The sequence below is a fragment of the Pleurodeles waltl genome, chromosome 9 (genome assembly GCF_031143425.1).
Source record: "Pleurodeles waltl isolate 20211129_DDA chromosome 9, aPleWal1.hap1.20221129, whole genome shotgun sequence".
Taxonomy (NCBI): Eukaryota; Metazoa; Chordata; class Amphibia; order Caudata; family Salamandridae; genus Pleurodeles; species Pleurodeles waltl.
In genome coordinates, this window is record NC_090448.1 from 476,638,120 (window position 1) to 476,652,074 (window position 13,955).

At 43.1% G+C, this 13,955-nt stretch overlaps 1 protein-coding gene across 4 annotated transcripts in view; it reads right to left on the reverse strand.

The window, feature by feature from the left end:
• ZNF839 (zinc finger protein 839) overlaps nucleotides 1-13,955 on the reverse strand; it is a 124,094-nt gene that overhangs the window by 51,653 nt on the left and 58,486 nt on the right. For all 4 annotated transcript variants that reach the window (XM_069207310.1, XM_069207308.1, XM_069207307.1 and 1 more), the window contains 2 exons: nucleotides 9,877-9,969; nucleotides 4,334-4,486 (listed from right to left, as the gene is read on the reverse strand). In XM_069207310.1, coding sequence (XP_069063411.1) covers nucleotides 4,334-4,486; nucleotides 9,877-9,969 — 246 coding nt within the window. The remainder of the gene's footprint in view (nucleotides 1-4,333; nucleotides 4,487-9,876; nucleotides 9,970-13,955) is intronic.

Sequence of the window (13,955 nt, forward strand, 5' to 3'; positions counted from 1 at the left end):
AACCTGCCAATATAACAGTGCTTTTTACAGTATCGTGGGGGCGGCTTGTCAATTATTTTTAAAAACATTTATCAATGTACTTCCTTTGATCTTGGCCCTTTGGAGGAAGCAGAAAGCTTTGGGTTCTGTTTCAGACTCATTTCATCCCAGACTTTTGCTGGTGGACTTATTTACCACCCTCCAGGGCCCAGTTCCAGGTTTCTTGCCTACTCAGGGGAAGCTCTTGCCCCCTCTATACTCCGTTTGGCCAATTTAATTATTCTAGGAGATTTTAACCTTCATTTAGAGTGCACTAATGATCCAGATGAAAGTTCATTCATTGACACTCTTAATATCGTTGGCCTTCAGCAATTAGGAATGTCCCCCACTCACTGAGCAGGTCACATGCTTGATGGCATTTGTTCAAATTACTCCACTCTGATAGTCAAGGATTCAATTTGGCAGGCCTGGTCCGATCACTGAATAATTCCTTTCAATATCTATTTTCAAACTTTCAAACAATCCTCTACCTGTCCTTCATTTACCGCCCAATCGATTCGGAATGGGAGTAAATTTTGATCAAAGCCTACTTTTACCAAATAGCTTTCCGACTCAATTCTAACTTTGTCAGGAAGCGTAGTGGATGATGTTCATATATTTGAGAACTGGATAAGCCGCGTCATTGCTGCTTAAGTTCCGCTTAGGCAGAAACTCAAATCACGACTCTCTGTCCCTTGGATTCTCAAGCCCTTGCAGAGCAACATTGCTGGAAGAAGCTGGAACGAAAATGGAGAAGATCATATGATTTGGAAAGGCTCTAAAATCATATCATAATCAGATTAAGTTAGCTAAAAAGGATTATTTTACTAAACAGATTGAGGATGCAAAAGCTGATCCCAAAACTATGTCCACTACTGCTAAATCACTTTTACAACCTGAAGCATTGATTAGGCCAATTCCCCTTTCCCAATCCCTTTGCGATCAAATTTCCTCATATTTTGAGGAAAAAATTCATAACATTCAAATGGATTTCAACTATACTCATTTAGTGAAGTTTAGCTCAGAGAAGTTGAATCCCTTAATAGACGTTTCTCCACAATCTTACCAAAAAATGAGTTTAGCTCAGTTTAGTCAAGCCATTTTGTCTGGTCAATCACCTTCTCTTTTAGACTCATGTCCCATTTTAACTTTGCATGAAGTGGCTGATATTATAAACCCAGCAAGTAGTCAATCAGATTCTGAATAGTTCTTTATCGTCAGCTGAGGTCCCAATAGCTTTGAAATACACATTGTCAAACCACTGCAGAAAAAAACAGATAGCAGACCCTTCCACCCTTTCAAATTTGCACCATATCTCGGTTCTTCCAGCCTATGGCAAAAACATGGAGAAACTTGTAAACATTCAACTTACAACTTTTTTGGAAGAAGCTTATTGCTTCCATCCCAGTCAGTCTGGCTTCTGGCCTCTCCATTCTACGAAATCAGCGCTATTGGAAGTCGCTGAGACCCTAAAGTTTACTTAAGTCACTGGACAGAATGCTGTACTGATTTTGTTAGATTTATTGGCCTCATTTGATACAGGGTCCCATGATATTCTATTACAACACATTGAGAACTGTGGCATTTCGCATCTTGCTGCAGGATGGCTTAAATCATTTTTTTCAGACCGAAAGCAATCTGTGGTACTAGCCCATATTCCTCAGCTGTAAAGTCTATTTCTGCAGGTGTCCCTCAGGGCTCCTTGTTGAGCCCTTAAACATTTACATGGCTCTGTTGATCTCGCTGATTACTTCCTTTGGTATCGAAAGTACATCTGATGCGGCTGACACTCAGCTAATCCTGGCCCTGGACAAAACCTCCACAGGCTGAGAAACCAACTTTAAACAGTGTTTTACCGCAGTTATTAGTTTGATGCATCATAATCTTTTAACATGTTCTACAGATAAGACTGAGATCATGCTACCTGGGAAGAACAACCAGTTTGATCCTCAGCTGTGGTGGCCTAGGTCTGCTCCTCCACCTCCACCCACTGTTGAAGTAGTGAATAATTTAGGAGTCAAATTTGATGCTGTTTTTTTTTCGCCCTCAAGCCTAGGTGGTGGCAGGAACGTGCTTTAACTTAATGAAAGCCCTCAAAAAAAATCTTTGATCTCCTGCCTTTGTCAACAAGAAAGACCCTAGCCGTCACCACTATAATCTCCACACTTGATTACTGTAATAGTCTGTATGTGGGGCCCACCAAACAAATTATTCATATACTGCAGATGGTACAAAATGTGGCAGCTAGGCTGGTGTTGAGACTACCCGTCATTCCTCAGCTTCCTCCGCTCTTAGAACCCTCCACTAGTTACCAGTGTATAAGAGGGTTCTCTTTAAAATTCTACTGTTTACATTCAGAGCATAACAAGGACAAGGTCTCAAATACCTTGCAGTGTCGTAGTTTGGACTCTTGCTCTAGGCAAGACTGCTGGTTTAAGGATGACAGTACTTATGTTCGTAGGCGACTATGCCTATCCTACAACAAATCGCAACTGTTGTCCCAACCCTTCCGGCTCACTAGCAGCACCTCACCAAAACCCAAACAGTAAAAGGTGATTTGTGGCAGCTTTACGCATGGACTCGAGAATAAGACATCTCAGGGAGTGTCATGGTTAAACGGAGATTACTCCTTTCTCACAGATACATCATGTCTCATCCAAACACAGGCAAAACCGAACATGCAGTAAAGTTTCAATAGTTTTTATTTAACACAACTGCAATCTGCGATAAGTTGCATGGGCTGCAATGATTAGGATAATGAACAGTGCAAGAAACAGAATTGTAAAGACAAGAGTCATTATTACAAAGACCCCCACCATCTTGCAATAGCATGAAAAGACATAAGGTGTGTAATATGTCCTAATACCCTAATATGATAGGCCTAACCTCCTACCTAAAGGAGAGCTGGGTTTGTTAAACCTAATCTGCCATGTCCATGAGAGGAGCCCCCAACCCTCGTTACCTTGGAATGAGGTCTCTATCTCAGACTCCGTAGGGTCACGAAGACTGGGTCAGTGTCAAGACGACGTGCAGCATTGATATCAGCGATGCTCTCTGGTCGGGATCCCTCTGATTATCTGTCTAAAGTGTGATGTATTTATACCGATCTACTTGGACCCCTGACGTAGGTATGTTCCCAAACAATAGATAACAGACATGCTTGGGGCGCCAATTACTATAAACAATTCTCTCTAAAGTATAGAGAGGGAAAGTCCCTAAGTGTGAACACCTACTGTTTGTCTTTGTCACTTGATCTTGACGCCTTAGCGCGGTGGCACTGATAATGGAAAGCATAACAAATTGCCTAACTATAAACAAGGCAGCCATCTAAGAGGAATTAAATAATTAAAGGGTCTAAGACAGAGCTAGCTAAGTAGGTTAAAAGTCACTAGGTGACGGGGGCACGAGTCTGCAAGCCGAAGGCTAAGCTAACTCCTGTTATCCCATTAAAACAAACTAGGATTCACTACAGTAGGGACATCTCACTATGCCACTATTCGCATTTTAAGATCCTCTTCTGCTAAATTTCTTAAGGCCCCCCACCTTTCCCCCCTGTTCCAAGTAAATCCTTTCCTGTCCTGGGGGCCTAAGCCTGGAATCAACTCCCCCAAAACGTTTAGATTTATCCAGTTGTAAGCCCTTTTCAGAAAGCATCTTAAAACCTGGATTTTTAATGCTTCACAAACTGTTTTCCATTCTTTCATTTGATTACTTGGTTCCCCCCACCCACAGTTAAGGCTTGTCATTGTAGCACCAGAATGCTCCGGTGGGAGTGACAGCACTTTACAAATATCACTTTCATTCGTTCACTCTCAATATGGCAACACTGCTTCTTTTAGCAGCTGTGCTTTCATATCTATGAAAATGGTGGCAGGATTGTCAGAAGGTATGGTGGAATTACCACCAGCTCACAAAATTCTGAATTTGGCCATTACATTCCCAAAGAAAATTACTATATGTGCGGTCTTTTTTCGGTGGATTTTGGTTTAATGTCTTCCTTCAGAGTGGGCCCTTGTTCTCACAGTAAGAAATTACCTATAATATCAGCTAGAGGAAAATGATAACCAGATCCTAAACAAACAAAAAAGTCTATGATCTGACTACATGCACACAGCTGTACGGCTGTGTAAAAAGAAAATGTTTTGCATACTTTAATTTATAACCATAAAAAAGTTGGCAAATTAAACAAATTAGTTAAATCAGTCTTGCATATGCAATATGTAAAGCTAGTTTAATAATCACACAATTAGTTACATTCGTGGGAAAGTCTGGGAGTGTGGCATAGCAGTTCATGAAAAAACAAGTGTATCCCTACCTTCTGATTTGTTATTTCCAGTGTTTGCTGGATATTCAAATATGAAAAATTGTTGAAATGATCTTGAGCCATGTTCTGCACCGCTTCATGTAACTTTTCAAACTCTCTATACACATCTGGAAAAAAAGGTTTTGCTGGATGACCTTTTTCCACCTTACAAAAAATAAAGAAAGCGATAAAAGCACAATTCACATGGCTACTAACTTTTTTCTGAAAAAAATAATTGACCAAGTGCAGCATTCTAGCAATTATCTCGGTATACATGTTTATTACACCACAATAAAAATACTGTAAACCTACTGTGACCTACTAGCAATTTAGTACAAGTTACACACAATTAGGGATTTTGTGATCCAGGCTTGTCCTACACCCTTTACCCCCAATGTCACAGGGCCACCCCTACCTATAAGGGAAGTGAGCTGAACTACCACTGCACTGAACAAGAAACACACAACTATCCCAAGTTGGGTGCCTGGCTTAGAGAGCATTGTGGAGAACAGAGGTCCGAAAGTGGAGTAAAGTCTGTAAACATCACTACATCAACATCAAGTAACTCATACTTGCACCTATGTCTCAGCACCAATCATGTAGAGATTTAAAAGTACCAGAAAATTCAGATTGTATGAGAAAGCATGGGATTCTGGTAATTATCAAGCCATTATTAGTTACTGCCAAAGAATGTTCTCAATGCACAACACATCCAGAGAAAATTACTGAAACTAGTCTAACATTGCCCCTATGCACGATAATCATCTGGTGGAGGAGTCCCATAATGGTGCAGCAATACATAATACAGAACATGATGAAACGTGCCACAGAAACCTTAGAGGGCACTTTGCACACGCCAGAAGCCATAAAAGACTTTTTGAAATAAACGTAGAACATCAGAGTTCTGAAATCCAGCACGTGTAAAAGTATGCCTAATACAAATTTGATCTGAGAATTAAGATGAAAGACATCCCCATGTGTTTGAAAAGTCAATGACCTTACCCAAAAATGGGAAAAAATAGCTAGACTCTTGAGTTTAACTGTATTGACAAATTGCACGTTTAAACAGTAAAAGCAAAATGCAACCATATAGGCAGCAGTTACGGAGTGCTGAATTTTGGCATTCATCCAAAGAGCCAGCTGGCTCCATATACCATCATCCTTTGTACCGGAAGTTACTCCAGCGCTACTGTTCTTTCCTCTGGCTTTAGTGAAAATGATTCCCGAAGACCATGCTTTGAAGTCTTTCACCCTATTCTGGCTGCAAACGGTTTCTCAATTTGGTATTTTTACTGCAGCCTAAGTTTTTGCTGGCCTAGACTGGAGTATTTTTTTTTTTTTTTTTTTACATGAATCTTTTCCCTTGCTAATGTTCGCTTTCTGTTGAATTCTATATGGTTGGACGCGAATATAAATGGAATTCAAATACCTGACGATGAACTGAGGAATTTATTTTAGTTCCTCACAGTAAGGTTAAAAACAAGAAAAGGTGAAAGAACATTAAGGGTTTCTACTGAATCATATTTACAGAAGTCAGTATGTTTCTGGTAATTAGTCATGGCTCATAAAGGGTCAACTGCATTCGTCCGGAGTGTGGGGTGCCGGCCAGGAGTCCATTAAATCGCTCTTACTTAATGGTCCTAGACATAGAATGTGCATTTAAATGGTAGTACACTTCTACTATTTACGGTCTCCGCTTTCCATAAAAGAAAGCCATTAATGGAAAATGACCCAACCGCTATGCCTAATTCACGGAAAGACTGTTGGCACTTGCCAGGTTTACCCGACTTTGAGAGGGACAGTGCAATGGGCCAATCATGAACCGCTATGTTTATTAGCATTCTGCTTGGACACCCATTCACATTACAGAGTGGAAGCTTCCACAATACGTGCATGGCAAGGCAGTGTTAATCGAGTAGTAAGCACATTTTCTTCTTTCAAACTTGAAATAGTGAGCTGCGTTGTGAACAACTGAAAGTGGCAGCATAGCTTCCTTACCCCAAAGTGTGTGACACAAAGGATTACCTATGCTCCCTCATTTATGGAGTCCATTTTGACAAAATGTAGGTAATCTGTTTTCATTGTTGAGTCACCACACTTATACGATATAAGTGTTAAGTGAGTGTGTGCTCTTCGGCATCATCAAAGAGCTCTCCAACCCCAGGACCTGCACCAACGAACCGCCATCACAGGAGTTTTGCAACTCCCTCGCCTCCCATTTCCGTCGAAAGATAGAAGACATCCACAACAGCTTCAACCCCCTGACCCACCAGCAGACCACAGAAGCCCACGAACCCAGCGCCGCAAGCAACACCAACCTCGTTCATGCCTGGACCCTCGTCAACAAAGAAGACACCACCAACACCATGGCCTCCATCCTCTCTGGCTCCCCATCAGACCCTTGCCCACACCATATCTTTAATAAAGCCAGCAACATCATTGCTCCCCACCTCCGCAACATCATCAACAGCTCCTTCGAGTCAGCCACCTTCCCGGAAAGCTGGAAACACGCAGATGTCAACGCCCTGCTGAAAAAATCCAAGACTGACCCAGACGACCCCAAGTATTACCGGCCGATCTCCCGCCTCCCCTTCCCAGCAAAGGCCATCGAAAAGATCGTAAACAGCCAACTCTCACACTTCCTGGAAGACAACAAGGCGCCAGACGCCTCCCAATCCGGATTCCGCAAGAACCACAGCACTGAGACCGCTCTCATCGCTGCCACGGGTGACATCGGGACCATGCTCGACAAAGGAGAAACTGTGGCACTCATCCTCCTGGACCTCTCCGTAGCCTTCGGCACTGTATGTCATCACACCCTCCGCACACGCCTCCACAACGTCGGAATCCGTGACAAGGCTCTCATCTGGATCTAATCATTCCTCACCGGCAGAACCCAGAGAATCCGCTTCCCGCCGTTCCTGTCCAAAGCCTCCAAGATCATCTGTGGCGTCCCCCAAGGATCCTCCCTCAGCTCCACGCTATTTAACGTCTACATGGATCCACTCGCCAACATCGCACGAGCACATCACATCAACATAGTATCCTACGCAGACGACACCAAGCTGATCCTCTCCCTCATGAAAGGCCCTACAACTCCAAAAAAAACAACCTCCACAATGGACTTCACGCCATCGCCGGCTGTATGGAATCAAGCCGCCTCAAGTTAAAAACAAACAAGACAGAGATCCTCATTTTCTGCACCAACCCCTCAGCATGGAACGACTGCTGGTGGCCCATCTCCCTAGGAACCGCACCCTCACCCACCACCCACGCACGCAACCTAGGATTCATCCTGGACTCTACTATCAGCATGACTCAGCAGGTCAACGCAATCTCTTCTTTCTGCTATAACACTTCGCATGCTTCACAAGATCTTCAAGTGGATCACCGTCAAAACCAGGAAAACTGTCACCCACGCCCTGGTCAGCAGCCGTCTAGACTACGGTAATGCACTATATGCAGGAACAACGGACAAACTCCAAACAAAACTGCAAAGAAGCCAGAATGCATCCGCCCGCCTCTTTCTCGATGTTCCACGAAGTGACCACATCTCACCCCACCTCAAAGACCTATACTGGCTACCCGTATCGTAGAGGATCACCTTCAAACTCCTCACCCACGCACACAAAGTCCTCCACAATACAGGTCCAGCCTACCTCAACGACCGACTCACCTTCCACACTCCCACCCGACATCTCCGCTCCACCAGCCTCGCCTCCGTCCCCCCGCATCCGCCACCGGAGGAAGATCCTTTTCTCACCTCGCTGCCAAGACCTGCAACTCCATACCGCTCCACCTATGCCAGACCCCGGACCTCCTGACATTCAGGAAATGCCTCAAGACATGGCTCTTCGACCAGCAGCTGACCACAGAGGTACGAATGGAATAACACTGGTTTTGCTGTCCTTTCTTTGCAGATTCATGAATAGGATTTGGTTAAGTATAACTTTTCTTATGTTTTGCTTTTTTAAATTAATTTGTGTTTACCAGCGCATGCATGCACGTTATAGGTGTAGGCCTAATGAAGGAAAAACAGTCCCACACCCCCAATGAATGTCACTGGGCCCAAGTGGGCGATGGATAATTTGGCACAAACATGGTGACTTCAGGGCATAAGGAAAAACAGACACCCTTAGTGTCCGTTTATTTTTTCATGTTTAAACCTTACTGTAGGGAACATAAATAAATTCCTCTGTTCACCTTCAGATACTTTTATACTATTTATATTGGGAGTCCAACCTTATAGCATTCAACAGCAAGGAACTATTAAGTCACAAGCAAAAATGCCTCCATTAAGTGCTCCTACCACTGGATGCCCCTTGGCAAAGATTGCCTTTTGCTTGCCAAGCGAGCAGTCCTGATGAAGTAGGTCAGCTCAGTGGATGAGGAGTTTGTGCCCTTTTAACAGCAATTTCCAGTTCCAGCTGCAGCCTCATTAGGCCGTAGGGCACAGCATATCTGCACCTTTCCCATCGCAGTTCCACTGTACAGCATTCATTGATGCCATCCAGACAGGTACCTGCATGTAATTCTGGGAGAGTGACGCAGACGGTTTGCCACGGCTACTGCAGCAGTTCTTTCATAGAAGTACACTCTGTATTGCAGAGAATCACTAGATAGATTATTTCGGGTCACCGGTGAAAGGACGATGGCACGAACCAGGGCAAGAGCCCACACACAGTACAACTCAAAAACGTCAAAGTGCAGGCCATCATAGTGCTCAGCCACTTGAGCCAAGGCACTTAAGAAACTTATAGACCAAATGCTCATTCTAGCCAGACCTAGAATAGCAATCTGGCAAAATTTAAAAAATGTTTTTCACTTACTAGATATAGTACCAAAATATATGTAATAGCTGATCTTCACAAATGGATAGACAAGGGGTCGCAATTAAACTATATACTTTAATATTCCGCCCTCAGATGTCTGACACGCCTTAGATCACCAGCCAGTATGTATAACTTTGCTTTCTTCTGATCTACATTACAATTAGCACTTGGAAAGGTTTGGCTTTGTGGTAACCAATAATAAGGTAGTGGGACTGGATACACAAAATGGTGTCACTAAATACAGAATTGATCAGCTTTGTCATCTTGCTCACTGACAACGTGTTTGTTATAAATACCAGTGACTCAAGTGCATGGAGTTTGATTCACAGTTAGCAACTGTCTATTAGAAGCAAAGGTGTCATAACTTTTTACAACACATAATGATTTTAAAACCTATAATAATCATTTGAACAAGTATACACATAAGATGTGTTAACAGTATTGAGAACGTTTAGAAAATACATTAAAAGAGGCAATTGGTCAAACACTGCACAGTATTATGCTTACCTTTATTATTTTTTTACGTTTAATGCTTTTACATAGGAACATACTGTGCATTAAGAGTCATGGTCAGAGCACATTCAAAATTTGCACTTCCGAGATGCATATATGACATGCTAATTGTACAGTATTGGTCATAGTGTGGAAAACTTTGGAGGGCTATTTATTTTGATCAACTCATGCACTTAAACAACTCTATCAACTTTCAACGATCATGCTTACCTTCATGATAAGAAATTGATATACTGTTACAAGCTTTGCCAGAAGTGGAAGAGCCAGTTCAATTAAATCTTCAATTTCACATTCTTGAAGCAACTGTAAAAAATAAATGAATCACCAGCTCATTGTTTTTGAAGTTAACTGCTCCTTTTCCATTCTTACAATGTTATCTGAAGTGCAACACTAGTACAAACTCACAAGCCAAGCTTCAAAGGTGTGATGGCGCATTTACTATCTGAGCAGGTGCTAGAATTCCTCTACTTCGAATTCAGTGCTAGGAATGAACATTTAATGCCTGTGAAACGAGTAGAGGCAGTAGCGGAGTCAAGTTAATTAAACTGGGATTGATTAGAGGTATTTGCCCAAGAAACAGTCTGCTCTGTTCAAAAGAAATTAAAACTAAAAGTATTGTGGAATTTTAAAAAATTGTGTTTACTGTAGGATGGGGCTGGAAGAGGGAGGGGAAAATAACCCCCCCCCCCCCCCCCCAACCACCACCTTCTCCAACACGTTAACAACTAAAATACGGATTACAAAACATGTTAACTCCTTCTAGTCTCCCTAGATGGGAACATATTCCTGTAAAGGCTTGAGCCGCAACTTTGTTCTTCTAGGTCTCCTTATATATCATACTAGATACGTACGAGTTTTCTTTTAGGGTCTCCACTTGCAAACTAGGTGCAATGCATTCATGAAATTTGGAAAGCAACTGAATGTGAAATTAACGTGTGCATGACTTGTCTTTTGTTCACAGGGAGTTAATGAAACATACTACAACTGTATATTTTTAACATCTATTCCCCCCCCCCCCCCCCCCCCAAACAAACTGTGTGCCAGCCGCCCCTCGCTGCAAGTGTTTGGCTGGACGAATATACTGAACATAATGATTTGGCAGATTTTCAGCATATTTTGTTTTTTAAAATGTGTCAATTTTCTTACCTCCCCCCCCACCCAACCTTTCAGGCCGAACATATACAAGACCATGCTTGACCCATACCTGTGTGCCCCTTGGTATGTGCATAGCAGATAGGTATTGTTTTGCACTTTTGAGGAGCCCACAGGCAATAAACTGCATCTGAACATTCATGAAATTTGGAAAGCATTTGAATAAAAAAAAAAATATTGGTTTAGAATACCTGTGTTTTGGACGCAGTATCACCCCGTTGGAGTTTATCCCTTAACAGCTGAGGCTTTTTTACTCAAGTGCTGAGCCTTTTTCGGCTATTTTGGGTACTTTGCACTTGCGTCTCCATAACTACTCCTTCTACATAGGGTATCCATGCCAAATGTGGGTCCTTTGTTCCAACATCATGGGGATTCTAATCGTTTGCAGGGTTTGTGGATTCCCCAGAAGGGTACTGAGAAAATAGACAAAATATAGCTACGTTTTGGGTTTCTTGGAAAACAATAGGAAAAAAAAAAAAAAAAAACCTCAAAAAAGTATCTGTTTTGTTACTAAAATGGTAACAATCGTAACAAAGGTTTGCTGTGCTAAAAAAAAAAGTATTTAAAAATAAAATAAAAAAATAATTTTAAAAAAATCACCATCTTCCCAGCTTCAGGAATAAGCAGAGCCGAACCAAAAACATACTTCAGCTTTGAAATTTTACTAAGAGGTAGTTCATTGTTCCTCATTGTACTTTCAACCTACTTGCAATTTGTGGTGGAAACGGACATGAAGACCCATGTGTAATCCCAGAAAAATAATTTTCCGAAAAGTAGACATTTTCAATTCAGCAAGGGGTCATTTGTGTAGACCCCTCAAGGCTTTCCAAAATAAGCAATTGAAATAAAAAACATTGAAAATTAGCATGAAAAACGGTCATTTGTACACCTTCATGTCTAACTTTTTGCCACAATGGTCGATTTACAATAACAATAAACCATTATGTCCACTAGAACCTTCTGGTTGCAAGGATATATGGGGTTTGTAGGTTGTCCGAGAACCAGGGGTACACAGGGCCAAAAACTGAGCTGCACCTTACAATGGTTTTTCATGGTTTACAGAGCATAGTGCAATTCACATGGTGAAATATAAGGATTAAAAACTGGGTATGAAGGAATTCTATGTATTTCTGAAAAGTACCCCAAATACTGACTTTAGAAGCAATGCATCTTTGTACATCTCTGAATTGCTGAGCCTGATGATTATCAATAAACAAATCTACTACCTGTAACAGGAACAAAACAAACCACGGTCAGTGTGAGTGCCCTGCGAGGACTACCCCAGACCCTTGTTCAATAAGCTCTTGTCGTTGGCAAAAGGCCCAGCTACAGAAGAGCAATAGAATTTTTAATCGGGACAAGTGGGGGGGAATGCTCCGTAGTAGGAATTTTCTGGATCCCTGCGGATTCCGGGGGTTTACGTCCTAGAAATTCAAGGATAATGTGTGGTTTTAGGCAAAGTTTGAAGTTTGCGGCCATTGAGGGCAAGAAAATGTTGTAGGATCTACGTGAAGCACACCACCCTGGACTGGCCCAGGTGCCCTGTCTGCTGCTTGGGGGAGGGGGTGCTGGGGAAAGGCTGGTTTGGCCCTTTTGGAGAGGGGGAGTGGCCAATGACAAAGTGCAACACCTTCATCCTTTTTCTTTCCCCAAATGTAAAATCCCTGATGTATAGTGGCCGGTCTATCCCCCAGGGAACAAATGTGGCAATATCGCCAACTGGGACAAGCCTCCTATGTGCCGCCAGGGAGGCAGACACACTACAGTACCTTTTGGGTTGAGGGTTTAGCTCGATGCTTTTGTTTGTTTTGGAACCATTTTGAAATCCCTGGTATCTAGTGGGCCTTCTGCCACCCCCCATGGAGCACAATTGGGCCAAACACCTGCCTGTCCCAGGTGGGGGGAGAAATACCAGTTTGTCATTTTGGGGTGAGGATCTGGCCAGAGTGGAGTAACCGCATTCCTTTTTGTCCCAAATGCCAAATCCCTGGTGTCTAGTGGACTTTCAGCCCCACCCACCTTCCTGGGGAGGGGGGAAGAGGGGGGGGGGGGGTGTTGGGTCTGGGGCACCCTAAACAATTAGGACAAACCTCTTATCTGCCACGGGGGCAGAAAAATATATTATCCTTTCTGGGCCAGGGGGTATGGCTCAAAGGCAGGGCAGGATGCCCCATCCTTTTGTTTTGTCACCATTTTGAAATTGGTATCTAGTGGCCTTTCTGCTTGCCCAGGGGCAGCAGAGAGGGGCAAACCTCCAATCTGACACCCCCTGCCCCAGGGGTAGGGCAGAAAGACTTACATCCTTTTTGGGGTGGGCATGGCCATGCCCCTAGTGGGCAGCCCTGACCCCTATGCTGTTTTCTAATCATTGCCTGGTGTCTAGTGTGCTTTTTCCTGCATTTCCTCACCCACAGAAGAGGCAGATTAGGGTAATTCTTCAAGGCCGTTGGACTCTTTCTGAGGTAAGGGCAATGCCTACCCATCATGTGCAGCCCCTACACCTGGACTAAGCCTCTGGGGGTTGGAAGCACACACCCTTGTTTAAGAGACTGCCTCAGTGAAAATCCTTGTTAGGTAGTGGGTAGATCCCACCTTGGGGATTGCTCTCCAGTGGGTATGTCCCACAGCACTAATGCAGTGAAAGCAAAACAAGCAGGGGAGGAGGGGGACCTCATGCAGCTCTCTCCAAGCAAACCAAGTAGAAATAAATATGAAAAGAAATCTCTCCGGTGCAAGCACCAGAGGATCCTCTTAAACCATCCCCAGCGATGGCCAATGGCCATCAGATGGACTGAAGGCCACTAGCTGACAAGCACACCTTAAAGGTTAAGCAAACATACCACAACTATATTTTTCTACATCTACTCATTGTGAGGTTTCTTTCAATGGGTTCCAGTCCTCCCTCATTGGAGACTGGCTGAACGGGAGAAGCTGCTAAACACATTGGACAGACACAGTACTCCATTATGGTATGATTAATTTCAAAACATTATGAATACTGAGACCAGTCTTTGAATGGCACTGATCACAACAGAATTCAGAGTCCATCCTTAATCCATTCTTCTAGCACAATCTGAAGTGTTTCTATTCGTTTTTTTTTTGTTTTTGGGGGGGGGGGGGGGGGGGGAGGAGAGAAT